Source organism: Populus alba, chromosome 19, assembly GCF_005239225.2.
Source record: "Populus alba chromosome 19, ASM523922v2, whole genome shotgun sequence".
NCBI classification, from domain to species: Eukaryota; Viridiplantae; Streptophyta; class Magnoliopsida; order Malpighiales; family Salicaceae; genus Populus; species Populus alba.
The window spans coordinates 21,051,143-21,077,723 of NC_133302.1; the positions used below are offsets into that span (position 1 = coordinate 21,051,143).

General features: G+C 28.9%; 2 protein-coding genes and 1 pseudogene across 2 annotated transcripts; all 3 read left to right on the forward strand.

Moving 5' to 3' along the window:
* The first annotated feature begins 2,599 nt into the window (after positions 1-2,599).
* Positions 2,600-6,318, forward strand: LOC118029600 (uncharacterized). Its single transcript, XM_073406620.1, has 4 exons — positions 2,600-3,185; positions 4,180-4,712; positions 5,743-5,794; positions 6,191-6,318. The coding sequence occupies exons 1-4, from the start codon at positions 2,600-2,602 to the stop codon at positions 6,316-6,318; spliced, it is 1,299 nt and encodes a 432-aa protein (XP_073262721.1).
* Positions 6,319-9,482: 3,164 nt separating this feature from the next.
* Positions 9,483-13,358, forward strand: LOC140955079 (protein ACCELERATED CELL DEATH 6-like). The gene is made up of 3 exons (XM_073406621.1): positions 9,483-10,122; positions 11,195-11,736; positions 12,753-13,358. The coding sequence occupies exons 1-3, from the start codon at positions 9,483-9,485 to the stop codon at positions 13,356-13,358; spliced, it is 1,788 nt and encodes a 595-aa protein (XP_073262722.1).
* Positions 13,359-15,572: 2,214 nt separating this feature from the next.
* LOC118029566 (26.5 kDa heat shock protein, mitochondrial-like) lies at positions 15,573-17,338 on the forward strand (annotated as a pseudogene).
* The last annotated feature ends 9,243 nt before the right edge of the window (positions 17,339-26,581 follow it).

Below are 26,581 nucleotides of genomic sequence, written 5' to 3' on the forward strand. Positions count from 1 at the left end.
TGTTTTAGTTTAGTGTGTGTACTAGATTATTGACCCGCGCTAGCTACATTGTAGGTTGGGTCAAATTTTTCTTGAACATAAAAAAATATTTAGATATTGCTAATGTATATTTTAGTGGAAAAGAAATTTAAACCATGTTAGTGTTGACTCAATATGACATGATTGATTTTGAGGGTCCAAAAGTAACTCGGACGACCAATAAAAACATAATTTGACTAAAAATAATTCAAGATAATATATATATTTTTTTTAATATTAAGATAATAACATATTAGATTGACTTAGATCAACTTAGGTTAAAATGTCAAATCTGTAAACTTGAATTATGAGACTATGATAACCCCATGAAAAACAAATTAAAATAAATTATAAAGGTTAATTTTCAATCAACTAAAAGTTAAATTATGAAATTAAAAACAAAATCAATTAAAAAAAAACTTAAAAAAAAACCCAAGTTAACTTATTAAACTTGAGACTCAGGTTATAAAACTGAGATAACAATATAGAAAAAAATAAAAAATATATATAAAAAAATTTAATCCCTAATAAGTAAAAATGTTGATTTAGTTTTTGTGTATGGATGCGTGCATATTTTTGCCCATATATGAGTGTTTTTAATTCACTTTTTAAGTTTGATAAATATTGATCTAACGAGATACTTTGATATACAACATGGTCTTCCTTTCCTTTTTCTTTCTTGTTTCAAAATCCTTTTGCCTTCCTAGGAAGTTATGCTTAGGGAAATAACAATAAAGGTTTTTTTAAAACTTTTTATTGTCCCAAAACACAACTTGCCTTGCTAGGAAGTTATGTTGACGAGTGATTTATTCACATTTGAGCGTTTGTCAAGTTCAAGAGCATAGACAACATTGAAAACGGCAGGTAATACCCTATTATGATAGAAAGCATTTCATCTCTATTGTCTTTTATGATAAGCCAAACAAGAAAAAAAACTTAAACATTATAAATTAATCAACAATTATATTTATATAATTTATATAATCTTAGCTTGAAAGTATTCCAAATTAAAATATTTGATTAATAAATCAATCAATAAAATATTGATTAATCCAGCACATACTCAATCGATCCTATTGGACCCAATGCTAAATGATGAAATTGTAAAAATCTTAATTAAAAAAATAAGCTAAGTCAATATATGTTAACCTATTAAGCACTATTTTTAGGTCATCAAGCTAAAATAATCTCATAAAAATCAAACTAAGATAAATAATAAAACCTAATTCTCAATCAAACACAATATTAAATAATGAAATTGAGAAAAAAGTCAGTTATAAAAAATTGAGTCAACTGGATTAATTTGTCAAATATGCAATTTAGGTTATGAAACATGGACAACCCAATAAAAAACAAATCTAATGTTGAAGGACACGAGACCAAGATGACATCTTGAAAGAAAATAAAAAAATAACAACTTGATTTAACCAGGGTTAAAATACAAAAACTTGCGACCTTGATCATGAGACCAAGATATCCTAATAGAAAAGAAATCAAAATAGATTATGAATACTTAATTTTTAACCGACCTAATATTCAATGATAAAATTGAAAAGAAATTCAATTAAACAAAAAAACACAAAAAACAACCGAGTCAACTCAAGATTAATATACTAAGAACTATTCTTGGGTTATGAGAATGGATTAACCTAATAAAAAGCAAATAAAATAAATTATAAAGTCTAATTCTTAATTAAATCAATATTAAATGATAAAATTAAAAAAAAAAGGTTAAATAATGAAGAATAAAATCTCAACCAACTAGGTTAGTTTGCCAAACTCGCGATTCATATCTTGTGAGTGAGATAACCCAATAAAATAAATTTAATATTAAAATGATAAAATTAAAAAAAAAAATATTGATCGAAAAAAAAAAAAGCAAACATATTTTTTTAGAGCCATACAAAAACATGCGGGGAAAATGTGGGGAAAGTATTATTGTCATTGTACTTTCCCCTAATATTTTAAATTATAGGTAATGTGTTCGATTAATTTTTTAATGTCCCAAATTAAAATATTGGTGTAGCGAGATACTTTGATATATATATGAATGTTAAAGTATCAATATTCTCTGCTTATAAAAGAAGGAAAAAATACTCATAACTTTTTTTAAAAAAATTGTGATAAAATGTTTTAGTTTCATTTGCTAAATAATGTTTTTATGAATGCATATCCAATATTTACAGTGAAATACTGATTTAGTTTATGCGCGCGCGCATGTGTGCATGTGCTTGCGCATATGTGTGTTTTTAATTCACTTTTTAAGTTCGATGTAGCGCGAGATACTTTAATATATACAAGTGTCTAAGTATCAGATAAAAAAAGAAGAGTGTCAGCATGATAATCCTTTCCTTTTATTCTGTGTTTCAGAATCAAAGATATTGCGACAAAATATCAAAAAGGAAAATAAATGTAATTTGTGGTTCTTAACGCTTTTTCTTCCTTTAAATACCGAAGAAATCAGCAGCTTGTGATCAGTTGAGGAGTGGAACCTCTTGCCTTTGAGCCACAGTGGTTAATTTCATCTCCCCTTCATTTGTTTACTTTTCATTCAGTGAGTTTCTCTAAGCTACAAAATAGTATGACGCTCTATATGGATCCTGTCTTGTTCAAAGCTGCGGAAGCAGGCGATATCGATCCCTTTGAGAATTATCAAACCTGCCTTGATCAGTTATCGACTCCAGACGAGAACACCATTCTTCATGTCTACTTAGGAAACCAAAGCAGTGAACCGGAATGCACTGATTTTGTTGATATAATTCTTGAAATGTGTCCACCACTGTTATTCCAAGCCAATAAGAAAGCTGAAATCCCACTCCATTTGGCAGCAAGATATGGCCATTCCAATGTGGTAAGAGTCCTCATTGACCGTGCAAAAGCAAAAAAGATGTTGAGGATGACCACTGAAGAGCAAGATACAGCGTTGCACGAGGCAGCTCGACATATGCGGAGCCATGTGGTGGAAATATTGACAAAAGAGGACCCTGAGTTTTCATATTCCGCCAATGTTCATGGAGAAACTCCACTTTATATTGCAGCTGCTTCCAGAAGGGGTCGAGAACGAGAAAAGGTGATCGATGAAATCCTAACTAATTGCATTTCAGTGGACTATGGCGGCCCTAATGGTAGAACTGCTCTACATGAGGCAATCAGGCGGGGAGATGATGGTAGGATTTTGTGCTCAAGTCTGGAGAATTCAATATTTTATATATAATAGTGTAAACTATAATTTATAAGCCACGTATACTTGATTTTATATATCCGGGTTTGCTTTATAATTAGCTTTTTTAAAATAAAAAAACTTTGTGAGTTTAAGTATTGCATATATAGTAATTCACATTGAATAATTACGTTTGTTTTTGTGAAAAGTGATTATTTAAAAATAATTTTTAAATTTTTTTTTGTGTTTGTTTGTCATTAAAAAAATTGATTAAAGAAAAACACTTTTCAATTAAAGAAAATTTTGACTTGGTTTCTAAGAAAGTAATTTTTTTTTTTAATTTTGGACGGAAAACACTTTCTACAACTTGTGAAAAAATTTAAAAATATCATGTTATTTACTTATTATATCAAATTTGATCCTCAAACTTTTGATTGATATATATTTTGTTTTGAATTTTTTAAAAAATTTCATCTTTTAGAATTTAATTTTTATATCAACTTTGGTCCTTATTTTTTTTATTATTATTATTTTCTTATCATTAATTGAATTTTTTATCTATCAAATTTAGTCCTTATTTTTTTCATTGCTATTTATTTTATTTGAAATAATTTATGAAATTATAATTTTTTTTAATTTGATTATTTTTCAACTTTTTTATAAGTTAGATTTGATATTCATTATCTTGATTATTATTTATTTTATTTGAGATTATTTATGAAATTATATTTTTTTTTTAATTTTATTCTTATTCAACATTTTAATTTGTAAGATTAGCTTCTTTTTATTTTTCCAGCTTATTTTTCATGATGTAGCCAAATACTGAAAATTATTTTTCAATTTATTTTTATGATGCTACAAAAACATTGAAAAATAATTTATTTTCTAGAAAATTATTTTTCAAGAAACTAGTTTTCTAAAAGAAATTATAAAACGGGGCATAAGTGAAATCTCTGTTGTTCATGAAGGATAACTTTTATTCCTTGTTTTGATGGTTTCAGGGACAACAAGAAAATTGTTAGAAAAAGAAAAAACGTTGACGAAAACAACTGATGAGAACGGCTGGTCACCACTTCACTACGCTGCCTATTATGACCGGTCTAATCCTACAGTGAAAGTATTACTAGAATATGATGCGTCCGCGGCCTACATTGCTGAAACAGAGAAGAAGAGAACAACACTTCACATTGCTGCCATTCGAGGACATGTAGACGCAATGAAAGAGATTGTTTCTGGATGCCCAGCTTGTTGTGAGCTAGTTGATAACAGAGGTTGGAATGCCCTTCACTATGCTCTGGCCAGTAAAGATATAGAAGCATTCAAAAAATGTCTGGAGATTCCAGAGCTTGCAAGACTTGGAACGAAGAAGGATGACAAAGGAAACACGCCCTTCCATCTAATTGCTGCTTTAGCGCACAAACAGAAGCAATGGAGACATCTAATTGGTTTTTTAGATGAAAAGGAGATATATGGTCTTAATAAGCGAAAGCTAAGCGTCCACGACATTTATAAAGGAAATTTGGGAGAGATACAGGTAATCAATCCTCTATGAATTAACTGTTGTGATTCACAATATAAATCACAGCAAACTGGTTTTACTTTGCATCTAAGATTCTCTTAGCTCCGCATCTTAATCATGTCCACCAAATGGGTCCACATAACTTTTGTTCAGTTTCACTCTATTATATCGCAGTACTAAATATAAAAATAAAGTAATCTGAATAACTTAATAATCTTTTTTTTATTTGAAATGAAGTCATTTTATTGATTTTGTTAAGTTTTTCATCTACAATAACAGATTATGCATATAAATCGCATGTAACTGTTTTATAAAAAAATATATTATTCAATAAAAAAACAAAAGTACGTAGTACAAATGAATGAAAAAAAATACAATTAATTAAAATTTTAAAAATCTAATAGAAACTTAATATAATTTTAAAAGCAATTAAGGAGAGTAACAATAAACAATAATATATTGGATTACTCCTCCTAGGAAATTAATTATTTTTAAAACCTCTTTAACAGCTTAACATAATCTTACAAGCAATTAAGTCCTCCTAGGAAATTAATTTTAGAATGAAATGATGTAGAATTAATGGTATATAAAATTAAGTCCACATATTAGTTTTCTTTTTAGGGATAATTGGGCTAATGGTAAAGCATGCGGTTTTAATTTCAACCAAATTAGTTTTTGTTACTTGCTAATATATATAGCAACAAAAAGGATTTTATTGCAAACAAACTAGTTGTGGAAACAAAGGCTTGGAAGTTGATATATATGATATATGTTAAATAGCTAAAAATGATGGATTATTTGTTTAAATTTTTAGATTGAGTTAGTGTTTTTAAAAAATAGTGTTACAATTTTATTGATCAAACAATTATATATAAATTCAAATCTTACTATTTTTATTATAGTTAATAAAATTTAAATACAAGATAATATGAATAAAATTTTAAAAAAAATCACTTAAAAAAATAATCTAGAAAGTAATAAAAAATTATTTTTAAAACCTCTTTAGCAGCTTAACACATTTTACTCAAAATATATATTTTTGCAGAAAGATATCCTAGAATCCCTTGAAGATGTTGGCAATGGACCGATTGGTTGCGGTCCCTTTGTTTTGAAAAAGATAAATAATGATGAGGAAAACAAAGAGGAAGAGGAAGCTTTGATTAAAGCAAGAGAGTCCCATCTAGTTGTTGCGGCATTAATAGCAACGGTAACATTTGCAGCAGCTTTCACCCTACCTGGAGGTTACAAGAGCGACCGAGGCACATCAATTCTAGCTAAAAAAGATGTTTTTATAATATTTGTCATTTCAGATGTAATGTCGTTTGTGCTTTCCATTTTAGCTATCTTTATCCACTTTTGGATTTCGTATTTTCAATTTATTGAAAGGGGTAAGTATGAAAGGATAAATAAGGATACCATTAGGAGATTATTTCGGGCTGCCATGTTGTTAACCATAATGGGCATGGGTATAATGATTACTGCATTCGTTGCAGACATATGTGCAGTTCTAGAATCTTCATCGAGGCTTACCTTCAGCACTTATCTCATTGGTTATAGCTTCTTCTTCCTTGCGTATTTAGTGTATTGGTTCATTTACCAGGATGTAAAAGATAAGACCTAGTGAAACAATCAATTCTAAATTTTCTATCAAATAAAATTCAGATGTATTTTTAAAACATTCTTATTGTTTTTGAAAAAAATTGGTGACGTCATATGTTCAAAAATCATGTGGTTGGTTGCCAAATCAGTTCTCAATTTTTTATTATTATTGTAATGGATGTGCAATTGTGCATCACAAGTGAAGTGGTTAAAAAACTCTGATACTATTTATTTATTTATTTATTTATTTTCATTTTCCTATTCATGACTAAAATTTAGGGACAGATAAATTTATTTTCGAAGTACAATTTGCTTTGATGGTTTGTTTATTAATCAAGATTGTACTTTTAAAGTGTTTTTTTTTTTTATATTTAAAAAGTATTATTGAATTTTTCTAATATTTTTTATGATTTTAAATCATATATTAGCTAAAGGCAGGGAAAAGAATTCAAAAGCAGCCGCCAGCCAAGCAAATGCTAAATCACTGGTAAAGTTAACCGATCAGAAATATTTATGGGACCAAGAAATCTTTGCACGGTCTCATTCTGGGACCATATACCATGTAGCATTCAAGACTCATTTTTTTTTTTAAAATATAGCTAGAAAAGATAAAAATATTTAAAAAATAAAAACACTTTGATTTAATATTTTATAACCATTTTTTTTAGTGTTAAAATATGGATGGTCACATATTTTATATTTACTTTTTTTTTTAACCTTCTCTTTCCTTTCAAATTATAATAACTATCGAAACCTAACGTGAAACCTAGAAAGCATATATAGGGACTACAAGTGAAAAAAAAAAAAAACTTTGGGAATAAACTATAATTTTCCATGCTTCATAAACAATAAAAAAGAAAAAAAAGGTTTTTTTGTTTGTGTTAAACTCGGTCAGCACTGTATATATTTTTTTTAAATTGATAAAATTAAATTAAGTTTCATAAAATTGATGATGAATTTAATGCCATGATAGTTTTTTATATCATGAATACAGCATCACATGCAAACCAAGCCCAACTGTCATATTAAAATTATGTGAAGAGAATAAAATTGAAAATAATAATAATAAAATGAATAATTGATTATGGATATATATTTTTTTTTTTTAAAAAGCAAGTCGGAATTAGATGCATTGACTGCATATAGGATAATTGTGCATACTAGCTTGATTTTGTATCACTGTCACTGCATAAATACCAGCTTTTCTATTCAAAGAATTATTCGTGTTTACAATTTATTTGTTGAATCTTTAAATATATGTTTTGTGCTTTCATTCTCTTGTTATGTAATGATGAAGAGCTTAATCGTGCTATTTTTACTTGACAACCTTCGTGGAAAGTTCAATTTTTGAAGTAGCTTGGCCCTTCTTCGTGTATTGCAGCTGCTCTTGAACATAAAGATGGTGTTTGGCGTTGCGTTAGCTTCTGCTTTTGTTTTCAAATGCAGTAGTAACGTGTTTGGTTATCTTCAGCAGCTGTGTTTTGGTCATGAGACCTACACAAAATTGATTTTTTACCTGCAGTTTGCGCAAGCAAGTTTTTCCTGCTTTTCTTGCACTTTTCATGTTAATTGCACTGTTCAATGAACAGTGCAATTAACATGAACAGTTCAAGAGAATTGCGCTGTTCACTTTAAAAAAGTGAACAGTGCAATTCTCTTGCACTGTTCACTGTACTACATGAAATTTATTTATTTTTTATTTTTTTTAAGTGTGTTAATTTTTTTAGTGTGTTTTTTTTTTTAAAAAAAAAAAAACACTAGTTTAGAGTGAATTTTATACATGATAATATTTTATTCAATTTTATTACATGCTAAAAAATATTATGAAAACTGTAGTTTTTGTCGGATGTATTTCGTACGTAATGGAATTATAATTGGTTTCATGGAATAATAAAAATAATTTTATATAAAGTATGATTTATTTCATGATATAATAACAATAATTAAATCTATTAATATTTAAATTAAAAATCATCAGTATTAATATATATTTTTAAAATTATTTTATAACCTCAATTTTAAAAGCATTTTTAACCAAACACATTAAATTACCTTTTCTTCAACCTCAATTTCAACCACAGTTTTAACCAAACACCTATTTTTTCAAACTAACCTCAACTAAAAGCACTTTTTATAAAACAATTTTTTTCAAACCACAACCACAACAGCTACCACAATACCAAAACACACTCAAAAACACTCAAAATGATTGTCCTAGCTTGTCTTCCTCGAGGTCAATTTCTCTGCCCCACTTGCTTCTTTTTTGTCTCCACTCGTTTTTTGTTTTATGGTTAGAGCTTGACCACAATCTCCTTATCTTCAAGTCAGATGCTTGATACATGTTTTTTATTTAAATTTTTTTTTTCCAGTTTGAAATTAAATTATATTCTCTAACAATAGAAAAGAGATTCCTTTTGGTTTTATATATTTTTTAAAAAAATATTTTTTAAAAATAAATTAAATTCATATGTATTTTAGTGTTTTTTAATGGTTTTGATATATTAATTTTAAAAATAAAAAAAAAATATTATTTTAATATATTAAAAAAACATTTAAAAAATTACCATAGATATGAAACATTCACCAAGTCTCATGCAATTTTATCTAGTAGCTAATTAATGCAGCAACTTACCGGATAGTAACTTGTAATAGTACAACCTCGAAAGTCGAAACACTTCAAAATTAAAATACATTCTTACAGTTGAAAAAAACAAAATACCAACTACAAGAAAATAGACGACCTTGGTATAATTAAGGTGGTGACAGTGTAGACTAGCAAGAAGGGCTGGTTGATATTTCCTTTCTCTTGGCGTTGGGCCAGATTTGATTCTGTTTCTTGTATTACCTTTGTCTTTGAATTTGTATCTTCTGGCTCAAAACGTAAAAATGTTTTTGATTTTTTTTATTATAAATTAATTTTTTTTGTATTTTTAAATAATTTTAATGTAATGATATAAAAATAATTTTAAAAAATAAATAATTATTTTTTTAATATATTTTCAAATAAATAACATTTAAAAATCCAACCTCAATAAATATCCTGTCCATCTCCAGAGAAGCAACAGACCAAATAAATCAGCAGCTTGTGATCAGTTGAGGAGTGTAACCTCTTACCTTTGAGCCACAGTGATTTCTCCTCCCCTTTATTTGCTTACATTTCATTTAGTCAGTTCTCTAAGCTACAAAATGGATTCTTCTGAGAAAATGAATAGCATCGATCCCTATATGGATCCTGTCTTGTACAAAGCTGCGGAGGAAGGCAATATCGATCCCTTTGAGAATTATCAAACCCGCCTTGATCAGTTATTGACTCCAGACGAGAACACCATTCTTCTTGTCTACTTAGGAAACCAAAGGAGGGAACCGAAATTCACTGATTTTGTTGATATAATTCTTGAAATGTGTCCACCTCTGTTATTGCAGGCCAATAAGAAAGGAGAAACCCCCCTCCATTTGGCAGCAAGATATGGTCTTTCCAACGTGGTAAGAGTCCTTATTGACCGCGCAAAAGCTCTACCTGCAGATCCAGAGAGCGGAGTAACAGATGAAAAAAAGATGTTGAGGATGACCAATGAAGAGCAAGATACAGCGTTGCACGAGGCAGCTCGAAATAGCCAGAACCATGTGGTGGGAATATTGACAAAAGAGGACCCTGAGTTTTCATATTCCGCCAATGTTGATGGAGAAACTCCACTTTATATTGCTGCTTCCAGTTGGGGCCACGAAAAGGTGATCGATGAAATCCTAACTAATTGCATTTCAGTGGACTATGGCGGCCCTAATGGTAGAACTGCTCTGCATGCGGCAAGCAGGGTGGGAGATGATGGTAGGATTTTTGTGCTCAAGTCTGGAGTATTCAATATTTTTATATATAATAGTGTAAACTATAATTTAAAATCCACGTATGTTTGATTTTATATATCCGCGTTTGCTTCATAATTAGCTTTTTTTAAATAAAGAAACTTTGAGTTTAAGTATCGGATATATAAGTGGATAATTATGAGTTTTAAAAAAGAAACTTCAAAAGTAATTCATGTAGGTTGCATACATTTGTTTGGAAAGTGAATTTTTAAAAAATTATTTTTAAAATTTTTCAGTGTTTGTTTGTTATTAAAAAAATTGATTAACGAAAAAAATTTTCAATTAAAAAAAAATTTAATTTGATTTCTAAGAAAGTGATTTCCTTTTATTTTGGACAAGAAACACTTTTTAGAAGTTAAAAAATTAAAAATATCATGTTATTTACTAGTTATATCAAATTTGGTCCTTCAACTTTTGATTGCTATATATTTTATTTTGAATCTTTTTTTTTTTAATTTCATCATTTAGAATTTGATTTAATTTGATTTTTATATCAATTTTGATCCTCATTTTTTATTGTTATTTGTTTTTCTTTTTATCATTAATTGAATTTTTTTTTATCTATAAGATTTAGTCCTTATTTTTATATTGTTATTTATTTTATTTGAAATAATTTATGAAATTATAATTTTGTTTTAATTTTATTATTTTTTCAACTTTTTTATCAGTTAGATTTGATTTTCATTAGCTTGATTGTTATTTTTATCTGAGATCATTTATGATATTAGATTTTTTTTTAATTTTATTGTTATTCAACTTTTTAATTTGTAAGATTAGCTCTTTATTATTTTAATAAAAACTTGAAAAAAAAAATATTAACAATTTTTTTCTAGCATATTTTCAATGACATAGCTAAATAGTGGAAAGTATTTTTCAATTTATTTTTCATGATTCTATAAAACATTGAAAAATAATTTATTATCTAAAAAATTATTTTTCAAGAAACCACTTTCTAAAAGAAATTATAAAACGGGGCATAAGTGAAATCACTGTTGTTCATGAAGGATAACTTTTATTCCTTGTTTTGTTGGTTTCAGGAACAGCAAGAAAATTGTTAGAGAAAGAAAAAAAGTTGACGAAAACAACCGATGAGAACGGCTGGTCACCACTTCACTACGCTGCCTATGATGGCAGGTATTCTGCTACAGTGGAAGTATTACTAGAATATGATGCGTCTGCGGCCTACATTGCTGAAACAGAGAAGAAGAGAACAGCTCTTCACATTGCTGCCATTCGAGGACATGTAGACGCAATGAAAGAGATTGTTTCTGGATGCCCAGCTTGTTGTGAGCTGGTTGATAACAGAGGTTGGAATGCCCTTCATTATGCTGTGGCAAGTAAAGATATAAAAGTATTCGAGGAATGTATGAAGATTCCAGAGCTTGCAAGACTTGGAACGAAGAAGGATGACAAAGGAAACACGCCCTTCCATCTAATTGTTGCTTTAGCGCACGAGCAGAAGCAATGGAGATATGTTTTTAATCAATATTTTCATTTTGGAAGGAAGATAAAATATGGTCTTAATAAGCGAAAGCTAAGCGTCGAAGACATCGATGAAGGAAATTTGGGAGAGATACAGGTAATCAATCCTCTAAGAATTAACTTTTGTGATTCACAATATATATCCATTAATGAATCAATTAAATCACAGCAAACTGGTTTTACTTTGCATCTATGATTCTCTTAGCTCCGCATCTTAATCATGTCCACCAAATGGGTCCACATAACTTTTTTTCAGTTTCACTCTATTATATCACAGTACTAAATATAAAAATAAAATAATCGATCTGAATAACTTAATAATCTTTTTTTTTTTTAAATGAAGTTATTTTATTGATTTTGTTAAGTTTTTCATCTACAATAACAGGGTATGCATATAAATCGCACGTAACTGTTTTATAAAAAACATATATTATTCAATAAAAAAAAACAAAAGTAGTACAAAATAAATGAAAAAAATACAATTATTTAAAATTTTAAAAAATCTAATAGAAACTTAATATAATCTTAAAAGCAATTAAGGAGAGTAAACAATAAACAATAATATATTGGATTACTCCTCCTAGGAAATTAATTATTTTTAAAACCTCTTTTAACAGCTTAACATAATCTTACAAGCAATTAAGTCCTCCTACGAAATTAATTTTATAATGAAATGATATAGAATTAATGGTATATAAAATTAAGCCCACATCTTAGTTTTTTTTTTTTTGGATAATTGGGCTAATGTAAAGCATGGGGTTTAATTTCAAACCAAATTAGTTTTTGTTACCTGCTAATATATACAGTAACAAAAAGGATTTGATTGCAAACAAACTAGTTGTGGAAACAAAAGGCTTAGAAGTTGATACATGATATATGTTAAATACCTAAAAATGATGGATTATTTGTTTAAAATTTTTAGATTGAGTTAGTTTTTTTAAAATAGTATTACAATCTTATTGATCAAACAATTATAAATTTAAATCTTACTATTTCTATTTTAATTAATAAAGTGTAATTTTTTAAAAAAATATTCTAGAAAGTAATAAAAAATTACTTTTAAAACCTCTTTAACAACTTAACATATTTTACTCAAAATATATATTTTTGCAGAAAGAGATCCTAGAATCCCTTGAAGATGTTGGCAGTGGACCGATTGGTCGCGGTCCCTTTGTTTTGGAAGAGATAAACAATGACGAGGAAAACAAAGAGGAAGAGGAAGCTTTGAGTAAAGCAAGAGAGTCTCATCTAGTTGTTGCGGCGTTGATAGCAACAGTAACATTTGCAGCAGCATTCACCCTACCTGGCGGTTACAAGAGCGACCGAGGCACTGCAATTCTAGTTAAAAAAGCTGCTTTTATAGTATTTGTCATCTCAGATGCAATGTCAATGGTGCTCTCCATTTTTGCCGTCTTTATCCACTTTTTGATTTCGCTAATTCATGGTTTGGGAATGGAGAAGAATAAAGAGATAGATGAGGATACCACTTTTAAATTATTTGAGTTTGCCACGTTGTTGACCATGATTGGCATGGGTACAATGATTATCGCATTCGTCACGGGCACATACACGGTTTTAGAACCTTCCTTGGGGCTTGCCATTAGCACTTGTCTCATTGGTCTGAGCTTCTTCTTCTTCTTTGTGTATTTAGTGTTTATGGTCATTTACAATAATCTAAATTTAATTGTATCATTCGTAGTCGCATTTCTAAATGGTTAAATATACCAGTGAAACAATCAATGCAAATTTTCTATCAAATAAAACTCCGATGTATTATTTAAAACATTCTTATTGTTTTTTAAAAAAAATTGTGATGTCATTTGTTCATAAATCATGTGTTTGGCTCCTAAATTGTCAGTCTTTTTATGTTTTATTTTGTAATTGATGTGCATTACAAGTTAAGTAGTCAAAAACTCTAATGTTATTATTTATTTATTTATTTTCTTTTTTAGTGACAACTACTGGGATAGCTAAATTTATTTTCCAAGCACAATTTGCTTTGATGGTTTGTTTATTTTCCAAGCACAATTTTCCAAGCACAACTACTGGGATACCATCTTTATGTTATTGTAAACGTAAAGCGCTTGTTTTTGTATTTAAAAAAGTATTATTGGATTTTTTTTATAATTTTAAATTGTTTTTAACATGCTAATATTAAAAAATAACTTCTTAAAAATAAAATAAAATAAATTATGTTAATATATTTTTAAATAAAAAAATGTTTTTAAAACATACTTTAACCACAAACTCAAAAGATTGTAAGAAAACTACTCTGAAAAGTTGGGATATGCCAAGTTTCATTCTTCTATGGCTGCTGTGCCAGCCAGCTAGCTTGTTCCATGAAGTGCATGAATGGTTGGAATAATCTCCATTGGATAACAAATCCGACCGGACAAACCAGACTGCTCTTGAGATACATAGAGACGAGACATTAGATACCATCTAGTTAATTAATACGGGTAACATTCCAAACTAAATTGTAATGTTAATAAAAAAAAAAAAAACAAGAAGCTGTGAATATGTGGACATGTGTTTTGATAGCATGAAAATTTTTAAATTGGAAATTGAAAAAGATGATATTTTTACTTTTTAAAAAATGAATAAAAAATATTCGAATTAATAAATCACATAAAGAATATTTGTTCATGCTAATTAAAGGCTGAAACAGTTGGGTTTTTTTTTTGTGTTAAAAACAAAAAATAAATGCAAGTGTAAATATCTAACCTAATAACATGGTTGTTTTTTTATTTGTTATTTACTTGTATGAAGATAAAAATGAATTCTCTTTTAGTACATTACAATTTAGTTTCCTGTTTACATTACAATCCCAAGCACTAGCTTATATCGTAAGCTATAAAGTTACATTACAGGTAACTAAATTTAGTCTTAAAATTTTTTTAGTTTACTTACTAGTTTTACAAGATTGAACATATCTTTTACACTGTATATTAGATAAAGCTAAAATTTTATATAGAAAAATATTAGACAGGTAAAAATATATTGTGGTAAAATTTTCAAGTCAAATGAAATTTGAAAAACATAATATTTCAGAGGGTCAAAGTTAGTAGATGAATCTTATCAAATATGTCAAGTTAGACCTTTATGTACTGTTTGAGACATATATAAAGCTACCAGTAGAATTTTGCTTCGATTAATTATAGTTGGGTTGGAAACTAAACATCTAAAGCTTTCCAACCATATATCGTACGCCCATTAATTCATCAACACGAGAGAGAACGACATGTTTTGAAATCAGGACTCAAAATCTGCCAAGATATATGCAAAAATTAGAGATTCGCAAATACATAGAGGAATTTTTAACATGAAGATTTTTTTTATTATTTTATTATTTTATTTTGAATAATTATTTTGAATTTGAATTTTTTTCTAGTGTATTAGACATTGTTTATGGATTTATTTTATTATTAAATTTATATTAGTTAATTACTACTTTATGTTCATTAGCTTGCAACCCGAAAGGGGTATATTAGAACTTATTGAAATGGGAACAATCAAGTTATCACCAGATTTATGTATACTTCCTATCATTCATATATTGAGAAGTTTTGATCTTAAACATTTTATTTTAAAATATCATTAATTTATTGATTCACACTATTTATTTCTCTTATTTTATTTAGATTACTCATTGATTATAATATTGTTAACTTACTTTATCAAATTTTAATATAATTTAATTTCATAACTAGAATTGTCAATATGTATTTATTTTAAAAGATTTAATTACACTTTTATAATTTTACAATTCAAGTTTATATTATTTTTTTCATTTCGAGTTTATATTTTTTTTTTTCATTTAGAGTCAAAAAAGATTTGTAAGAACATTGAGGGTGAAAATAAAGGATGAGGAACGCGTGCACACCCAACCACAGGATTATAATTGCTGAAGTTGCAAGAGTGAATTAATAAAACTGCATAAGAACAGTACCTATGCAATTATAATTGTGAAGGAGAGGGAAATGAAGAACTTACCTGGTCGCTGCAAGTCGAGGATGATGGCGATGAAGGCGTGAGGTTGCTTGCCGAAAAGAAACTCTCTCCTCTGCTTCTTCTCTTCTTTCACTTTCTTGGGTCCCCTGTTCTTTCTCTGTATTTGTCTCCTGGTATTCTTGTGTTGTTCGTCCTGTTCTCTCGCCTTCTGTTCTGTGCCTCTTCTTCTTCGTCTTTCTGTCTGTTCGTTCCTTGTGATTTTCTCCTCTGGTCTGTCTGTATTACCCTCGCTCCCCCGTTCTTCCTTCTCCCCTGTTTTCCTCTGTTCGTCCCTGTTGTATGCTCCCCCTGTGTTGTTCACTTTGAGAACGACACGATGGGAACGAAAAATTCTACGACCCACGTTCACTTTGAGATTCATCATGTGGGTGGGGATATTGGCAGCGTGGTCCTGCTGCATACGGTCCATTCTAGGGAACAAAGGAGGCAAGTGGTTGACATCTCGAACTCTCTAGCCATGCAGCAAATTAGTTACTACAGTTTTAGAAACACCCAGAAGAAGTCTCTAGTGCTTTACATGTGAATCCTTTTGGTTGATTATGTCATCACCTCCCAGAACCTCTTAGACACTTCTCCGACTGTCACAACCCAGCTCCACTGCAACACCATCTCCCTCTTTATATTCGCTTTCATTTTTCTCCAGCTTAAGCAACAATACAATTCAAGTAGCCGCAAGAATCCGCCTCTTCCTTTGATAGTCTCTCGCTAACCCTTTGACAGTCTTTCAAGAATGAGTTTGGCACGTTTGGCCTTGAGGAATTTGCCCCAAAGGACGAGCTTCTCCGCTTCTTCTTTGGTGAATCATGGAGTTAGCATTGATGGTGTTCTCGGTGGGGTTCGAAGGCAAAGGTGGAACCGTGATGGGTTCTTGAAGAGGTTTATGACAACAACAACAAGCGATCAAATAGCAGGTGAGACATCAGATGGCAAAGAAGTAGCTGTCGACAAGGATGGTGACAAGTCTAAGCTGTTTCGCAGGAAGAAAGGTCTCTGGAGGAAGAGTGATGGAATTGATTTTGTTCCTGCACTTTATGGTACACTCGGTCTCTACATAAATTTCTGAGCTAAATTTAACTTCTCAAAGATGTTTTGATACATTTTATATTTGCCCCCACTCTCCACCAGAGTTTTTCCCTTCAGGTCTTGGAAATGCACTTGTGCAAGCAACTGATAACATCAAACAAGCTGTTCCAAAACTTGCATATTCCGTCACCCTCGAACCTCATAGGCCGCGTTAAAGAGAAAGATGAATGCTATAAATTACGATACGAGGTTCCGGGTGTATCCAAGGAGGACTTAAAGATCACCATCAATGATGGGGTTTTGACAATAAAGGGAGAGCTCAAGGAAGAGGAGGAAGAAGGATCAGACGGCGAGCGCTGGTCAATGAGGAGCTATGGATGTTATAATTATGTTGCCTGATGATGCTAAAGCTGATGAAATTAAGGCTGAGTTGAAGGATGGTGTGCTATACATTACCATTCCAAGAACTGAAAAGCCTAAAAAGGATGTCAAGGAGATTGATATCCATTAATGTTGTTTCTCTTCTCTCTCTCTCTTTGTATCAAAGTGAGTTCTATAATGGCGTTTTGGTGTCTAAAGAAACCCCCCCCCCTTTCCTCTTCTCCCCTTAACCAGTCCGGGAGGCGTCTTGTACTTGGTGTGAATTGCCTCTTGGTTTCCTAATGTCTTTTGCGTGAATTAAAATAAAGGTAAATAAGCATAGTTTTATGACGATAGAAAGTTCACATTCGTTGTTCTACTTTTGTTACTTTTGATTTTGTATTGATTGCCCATCTATTTTATCTATTTCAAAAGTGTATTAGAAAACTTTTGAATTAGATTAAACATTAATTTCATGAAATATAATTTAAGATTATAGTTAAAAGAAACAAGATCAAAATAAAATAAAAGAAACCATAATTGTTTTTCATTTTCATGTAATAAAACTTTCTTTAAAGTTTACTTTCATGTATGATTTAGTTTATATTATTTTAGGATTTTATATTTTATATTTTATATTTTATTGTATCTTGGTATTTTAAAGCTGAGACGGGAGCAGGAAACTTGCCAAAAGAAAGAGGAGCTCTCAGGTGGAGAGAAATTTTGGATACAAAAATTGGACGAGTCCAAGCTCAATAATAAATTTTGGCTAGAGAGTTCGAGATGGCAAGCTACAAAAGTGACGTGGATACATATGGACGAGTCCAAGCTCAATAATAAGGATTGATGGCCCAAACAAATATTTTTTTTTATTCTGATAAAAACAGATATAACTTTCCAGCAGGGCAAAAGAAAAGATATTGCAACAAAATATCAAAAAGGAAAATAAATGTAATTTGTGGTTATTAACGCTTTTTCTTCCTTAAAAAACCGAAGAAATCAGCAGCTTGTGAAATCACTGTTCATGAAGGATAACTTTTCTAGTACCAGAGTTCTGAAGAAGCAAACCCCAAGCCCCTAGTTGATATACGGCTAGACTACCACCTTGGGGTAGTTTTTTAAAATCATAATCATATATATTTTAATTTTTTTTACTTTGAAGATTTTAATAAAATATAAGAAACACATTAAATAAATAGCTAGTGATATCCTGAATGCTGTCAAATTTTCGCAGCGACACATTACTCGTATAAATGATGTGTAAATCCACTGCACTTGCCCAATAAGAAAAAAAACCATCTCTATATATCGCTCTCGTTGAAATTCCATTTTGGTGTGCATGCCGTAATGAATCTGTCCTGTGAGGTTTTAATTCGAGTCTAAATGATGGATTTATAACAAACTCTAAAAACCGTGTGGTTTGTTTTTTTTTATTATTATATTTGGGTATTGTTCATACATTCACAAAACATTATGATTTTTTTTTTCATAATAATTTATTTTGATTCTCAAAATTTTATTTTATATAATTTAATCGTAATTAAAAGCAAATTACTTATGATTTCTTAATCAAGAGTAAAATTAAAAAAATGGAGATTAAAATAAAAAAAAACATCAAACATGAATGATGTATCAGAGACTTCAAGCAAAATATACTTAGGTCTTTGATCTTTAAAAATAAGATTATTCATAGAATTCAGGTCTCTTGAAATTTTTTTAAAAATAATTTTGGTATACAAGTTTATTTGTATTATTTTTCAGTCTAAGGTTACAGAGAAGAGAGACATAAGTGTTGCTAGATTCTAATGATAAGAGATAAAGTCATTGTTCACTCCATTTTCGACCACCAAAATGGATTTTATTGATGGTTGTTTAGAGCTTTAATGTTGCATAAAAATCCAGATCTAAACCAAGAAAACTAAAACTAAACTGATTTGATTTCAGATTTTTGAGCTATTTTTTAGGTATTTTTTGGGTGCTATAAAGATGTTTGTAAGGTGTTTTTGAGGTTATAACATCTTAAAAATAGAGGTTTTTTTTTTTAAAAAACCAAAAAAAACGTTGCCCTGATGTTTGAAAAGGTGTCGTTTTTTTTACCAAAAAAAAAAGGCTATCCTAATTTTCCAGTTACTATTTTAGTGGCTGGAATAGATTTGTAGAAAACATTTCGTTTATGTTTTTTGTTTTTATATTAAAAAAATAGAATAAAGCCCAAGCATGCCGGTCTGGGCTTGAAGGCCCACCCACATGCTTAAGCTTTTTTTTATAATGGCTATGCATTCTGGGTTGTGGGCTCGATAGCCTGAGCTTTTTTCTGGCCTTTTAAAAGGTTAAATAGAAAATAGAGTGATTCTAAACGTGATAGTCTCTGTGTCAAATAACTAGTTTATAATATGAAGAAGGATGGACAACGCCAAAAAGTTTAGAAAATTCAGAGCCAATTTGCAACTTGGTTAAGAAAGACTAAATTGCATGCTATTTTATTAGAATAAATAACGAATTCAGACAGATTTCTCGCCACCTAATTAAGAAACCTTACTACAATTTAAGAGATTAAAAATGCCTCCAAAAAATCAATGCAGATCCCTTTATAATTAGGAATTATTAATTAAAGAATTCTTAACTTGCTTGAAAATGAGTCCAAATTCTTAAAGAATTCTTAATCTTAAAATAAAAAATGGCATATTTAATTCAAAAATTTTATTTTAAGATTATTAATATTGGATGAGGAGGACAACTTTCTGGCCATGAGACTATAGACAAGGTGATGTAAAGCCAGGTAAGTTGTCCTTCATTAAATTTATTGTTAATTTCTCTAGAAAAAAAGAAATCATATGTGAAGTCAAATTCATCCCTGCCCTTTCAAGATAATCTAATTACTCTGGCCTTTTGAGGCCATAAAAATCTAATAATCTTATGAGAGACCTTTTAACCCGTAACCGGGCAATCTAAGATATTGGCTAGGTCTTAAACCATTAGTCAGATTTGGATGACTGATGTGAAATCAAGTATCTTTTTTTTTATATTTTTTATTATTTTTATTTTATACCATTAAATAACAAGCTTTCATCAATTATCTATTTTTATTTATAGAGAATTCGAGTGCTTAAAACTAAAAAAATATAAAAATTAATTTATTAATATTTAAGTTTTTTTTTTATATAGTATATATTTACATAGAAATTTTTAAATTCTCGATATGTAATAACTATATATATGATTATCTCTCCATATTTGAGAAATTAAGCTTTTAAATAAAGATTTAGAAATTATATTTTATTATTATTTTAAGGAGAATAACGTTTATTAACCGATTATAAAAGTCGATTGCATGTGGTCCTTGTACCAAAGTTTTATATTTGTTTTTTATGAACACATTAGCTAATTGATATCTTATGTTTGCGTTACAATGGTTCTCAGAGTTGAACCAGGAATACGTATTTGCCACATATCCGCCTCAACCAAGCCCAAGGCTCACATTCTTACGAGTTACAAGCCAGTTGCGATAGACATAATTCATCGTGTGGGTGGGGATATTGGCAGCGTGGTCCGTGATTTTTTTTAGTTGTGTTTCTTGTTGATCCGGTCTTCAAGAGGAAGAACAGATAATGAACAAGGTAGAAAACGACATCATTTCACTCGAAATGATTATTTTCAATTTAACCCTTAAACTTGTGACACTTAACAATTGGGTCTCTAATCAAGAAAAATCTCTTTTTTCTTTTCTTAATGTTACCCTTGGATCAAATTGCAATTCAACCCCTAAATTTCAAAGCCATTTACAAAACAGTACTTGATTTCTAATTTAATTAATTGACTCTTCAATTGACTCTTTAACTTTTAATTCAATCAAAATTACCCCTGAAAAAATCAATTAACCCCCCCATAGTATCACTGTCTATTCACTTTGATTCTAGAACTTTAATTGCTTGCAATTGTGACCCAAATCAGCCTCAAACTTTGGTATTTCTTCAATTAAACCATTGATTGCATTAATTAATTAAATAAAAGTTTAATTAAGTCCCCAAACTTATTAATTCTTTTATTATTTTTACCACATTGACCGCCAAATTTTATAATTTCATCATTATTAATCTACAAATTTTCAATTTGTGTTGTCTTAAACCTAAATCTCAAATTATTTTTCTATCCATTCATTTTTTTTTGTTTTTTTAAATTAAAAAATTGGGTTATAATAATAATAAGACAAAAATTTTAAAATTTTAGCTAAAATTTGTGAAAAAAGATTTCAAAACTAAAACAATCAATCCCAGATTTGCTATCAAATGAAATTTCATATATTTGTGTTTTTTATTCACTTTTTAAGTTCAATAACTATTAATGTAGTGTCTAAGTATTAGAAAAAAAAAAAAACCATTAAAAAAGGAAGAAGTGCTAGCATAGTCATCCTTTCCTTTCAACTTTTGTGTTCCAAAATCCTTTGCCTTGCTAGCAAGTTATGTTTTAGAAGAGGGAATTAACAATAAAATGCTTTTGTAAACTTTTCATCTCTAGTGTTTTTTTATTATAAGAAAACAAAGAAAAAACTTAAAAAAAAACATAAAAAATTATAAATTAATCAATAATTGCATTTATATAATTTATATAATCTTAGATTGACGTTATTCCATATATATTAATGAATTTGATTAATAAATTAATCAATAAAATATTGATTAATCCAGCATATACTACAAACAAATGTTCACAAAAATCTGATTTTTTTTTTCACAATAATGCAAATTTGGAATTTGTTTTGAAAAAGATTTCAAAATAAAACAATGAGTCACATATTTGCTATCAATAAAATTTTCATATATGTGTGTTTTTTTATTCACCTTTTAAGTTTAATAACTATTAATTAATGTAGCGAGATACTTTGATGTATACGAGTGTCTAAGTATTAGAAAAAAAAACATTAAAAAAAGGAAGAAGTGCTAGCATAGTCATCCTTTCCTTTTCACTTTTGTATTCCAAAATCCTTTGCCTTGCTAGCAAGTTATGTTTTAGAAGAGGGAATAAACAATAAAATGTTTTTGTAAACTTTTAATCTCCAGTGTTTTTTATGATAAGAAAACAAAGAGAAAAATTAAAAAAAAAAAACATAAAAATTATAAATTAATCAATAATTTGCATTTATATAATCTTAGATTGACAGTATTCCATATTAATGAATTTGATTAATAAATTAATCAATAAAATATTGATTAATCCAGCATATACTACAAACAAGTGTTCACAAAAATTTGATTTTTTTCAAAATAATGCAAATTTGGAATTTGTTTATATATATATATATATATATATAATGATATTAAATTTGTATTTAGTATGAATAATTAATTTTCCTAATTAGATAGTTATTAATATTTAATATCATAGTAAGTATATTTTCATATGGTAATAACAAAAACAATAACAATAATTTTGCAATAATTAAACAAAAAAATTAAAATTTAAGCTAAAATTTATGAACTTGATTTACAACTAAAATAATTAGTCCTTGATTTAGTTTATGTGTGTGGATGCGTGCATATGCTTGCACATATATGAGTGTTTTTTAATTCACTTTTTAAGTCTGATAAATATTTGATGTAAAGATACTTTGATATATATATATATATATAAATGTCTAAATATTAAAAAAAAAAGATAAAAAAAAAGTGGCAGCATGGTCTTCATTTCCTTTTTCTTTTGTGTTTCAAAATCCTTTGCCCTGCTAGGAAGTTATGCTAAGGGAATTAACAATATTGTTTTTTTTTTTTTGAAAACTTCTTATTGTCCCAAAAAAACAATTAGGATAGAAAGCATTTCATCTATTATTGTCCCAAAAAACAATTGATTTCACATTTGAGCATTTGTCAAGTTCAAGAGCATAGACAACATTAAAAAAAAGGCAGGTAATAACCTATTATGATAGAAAGCATTTCATCTTTATTGTCTTTTATGATAAGCTAAAAAAGAAGAAGCAAATTTGGCTTTTTATGACAGTGACATCCTGCAGTCTGCATGGAGGATCAAAATGTAAGCAAATCCCATTCTCAAAATACACAACCCCAGCTTGCCATCGAACTGCACGGGAGGGAAAAAATAACAATGATCTAAGTCAATCAGTAAAACTCATGACTCAAATAAAAAAATTAAGACGATCTTAAAAAAAAAAACTTAATTTAAGTTAGAATAACCTATCAAAATTATAAATCTAGTCATGAGGTTGATATAACCCAATAAAAAGTAAATGAAAATAAATTATGAAACTTAATTCTTAATCTATTCTATTGGACCTAATGTTAAATGATGAGATTTGTAAAAATTTTAATTAAAAAAAAGAGCTAAGTTAATAAATGTTAACCCGTTAAGTATTATTCCCGAGTTATTAGGCTGAAATAATCCTATAAAAATTAAATCAAAATAAATAATGAAGCTTAATTGTCAATCAAATACAATATTAAATGATAAATTGAGAAAAAAATTAGTTATAAAAAAACTGAGTCAATTGGATTAATTTGTCAAACACACAACTTAGATCATAAAACATGGACAACCCAATAAAAAACAAATATAATATTGAAGGACATGAGATCAAGATAACCTCTTGAAAGAAAATAAAAAAATAAATAACAACCTGATTTAACCGAGGTTAAAATATAAAAACCCACGACCCTGATCATGATACCAAGATATCCTAATAGAAAAGAAATCAGAATAAATTATGAAAGCTCAATTTCCAACCGACCTAATATTCAATGATAAAATTAAAAAGAAATTCAATTAAACAAAAAACATAAAAAAAAAACAATCTAAGTTAACTTTAGATTAATCTATTAAGAACTATTCTCGGGTCATGAAACCGGATTAACCTAATAGAAAGCTTATAAAATAAATCATGAAACCTAATTCTTTATTAAAATCAATATTAAATGATAAAATTAAAAAAAAATAAATAAGAAGGAATAAAAACCCCAGCCAACTAGGTTAATTCGCTGAACCCGCGATCCATATCTTGAGAATGAGATAACTCAATAAAAAATCTAATATAAAATGATAAAATAAAAAAACAAAATATTGATTGAAAAAAATAAAAACAAAAGCAAATGTATTTTTTAGAGTCACAAAACATGTGGGGAAAGTACTATGGCCATAGTACTTTCCTCACAAGTTTTAGATTACAGTTAATGTGTTTAAGTAACTTTTTCATGTCTGAAAATTATTAGTATAGCGAGAGATACTTTGATATATATAAGTGTTAAAGTATCAATATTCTCTATTTATATATATATAAATTCTTTCCTTACAATACTTAGATATCAACACTATTGTTAAAAGTATCAATATTCTCTATTTATAAAAGAAGGAAAAAAAATACTCACAATTGTTTTTTTAAATTGTGATAAAATGTTTTAGTTTTATTTGCTAAATAATGTTTTTATGAATGTATATCCAATATTCATAGTGATTTAGTTTATGTGTGGGCGCGGAGGTGTGCATACACTTGCACATATATGTGTGTTTTTATTTTCACTTTTCAAGTCCGATGTAGTGAGGTACTTTAATATATATAAGTGTCTAAGTATCAGACTTTTTTTTAAAAAAAGAAAAGAGTGTCAGCATGGTAATCCTTTCCTTTTATTCTGTGTTTCAGAATCCTTTGCATTGCTAGGAAGTTATGCGAGGGAATTAACAATAAATGTTTTTTGAAAACTTCTTATTGTCCTAAAAAATAATTAGGCAGACAAGTGATTTATTCACCTTTGAGCATTTGTCACCTATTACGATAGAAAGCATTTCATCTCTATTGTCTTTTATGATAAGCAAAAAAAAAAACTTAAATATTATAAATTTAAATTTTTTAAAAACATGGATTGACCCGGTTTTCAAATGGGGCCTTAAATATGAAGAACTATGTTTTTTTTTTTTTTGGAGTGAATAGCTGGTTTAGAGAAGTTTGATGATTCTTGAATGGGCGCTGTTGCTTTTTTACTACAGCATGATGCAACATCAGAGGAAATCATCTTGCATGACTGTTGTTTCTTGACAGTGGCCGTTGATAGGAGGTAGTTTTGGCTAATTAATCCAAGTACTAGCTAGACTTGTAAGCGTTTTTATACTAATTCGTATTGAACAGAGGGAGCTGCCGTAATTGAGCTCTTGAATTTAATTGTTGTTTTTTTTTTTATATGTTATTAAAAATTTAGTTGTCAAGAGTTACGAATTTCAATAACTTGAATTCTTAAATTGAAATGATTATTTAATAAATTATAATGTATCCTAACAAAAATATAAATTTTTTATTGGAATAATTATTTGAAAAGTTCATATACATGAAGATAAGTACAAAAAGAAATATAAAGAACATGAGAAAAACTATTCTAGTATAAGTGTATAGCAAATGGTGTTTTAATACAATTAATCACCACTTCACTACGCTGCCTATTTCTCTACTTGGTTAAATATTTCAGTTGTGAAACTATTACTAAAATATGATGCGTCCGCAGCCTACATTGCTGAAACAGAGAAGAAGAGAACAACTCTTCACATTGCAGCCATTCAAGGACATGTAAACGCAATGAAAGAGATTGTTTCTCGATGTCCAGATTGTTGTGAGCTAGTTGATAACAGAGGTTGGAATGCCCTTCACTATGTTGTGGCCAGTAAGAAAAACCGAAGTATTCAAGGAATGTCTGAGGATTCCATTACTTGACAAACTTAAAATGAAGAAGGATGACAATGGAAACACGCCCTTCCATCTAATTGCTGCTTTAGCACTCAAGCTCGACAACTGGTTACTTGTTTTTCGGTTTAGAGGAGAAGGAATATATGGCCTTAATAAGCAAAAGCTAAGCATCAAGGACATATATAACGGAGATATAGCTGAGATACAGGTAATCAATCCTCTGTTAATTAATTGTTGTGATAATTAATGCATCCATTAAAACCCAATATATATATATATATATATATATATGCGCGCGCGCTAATTATCTATCATATATACAGTAAGAAAAAGAATTTATTGCAAACAAACTAGCTCAGAAAATAAATAAATGTTATGAAGTTGATATATGATATTTGATAATTAGCTAAAAATGATGGATGACCTACGATATTTCACCCAAAATATTTTGCAGGAGATCCTAAAATCCCTTGAAGATGTTGGCAGGGGACCGTTTGGCTGCCGGCGCATTGTTCTGGAAGAAACGAATGAGAAAAACAAAAAGGAAAAGGATGCTCTGAATAAAGCATGAGTCTTAGAGTACTCCAGTTAAGAGAATCAATAGGATAAAAAAAAAGGAATTATTAAAAAATGCAAGATCCCTGGTACCATGGAAAAAATGAAGAAAACCCAGTACTTCAGTTCGCTAAATAAACAAGGCAACAGAGAATTGACAATGAAGAAAACCCATTACATGCTTTGAACCTTGAAGACGATGCTGTTTGTTTACGCGGCGCACCGTCATATTAAATAAAAACTTGTAAAGGTAGATGACGGTTTGCATAAAACTATAAATAAAATCTTTTAAAAATATTTAAGATATATATATATATAT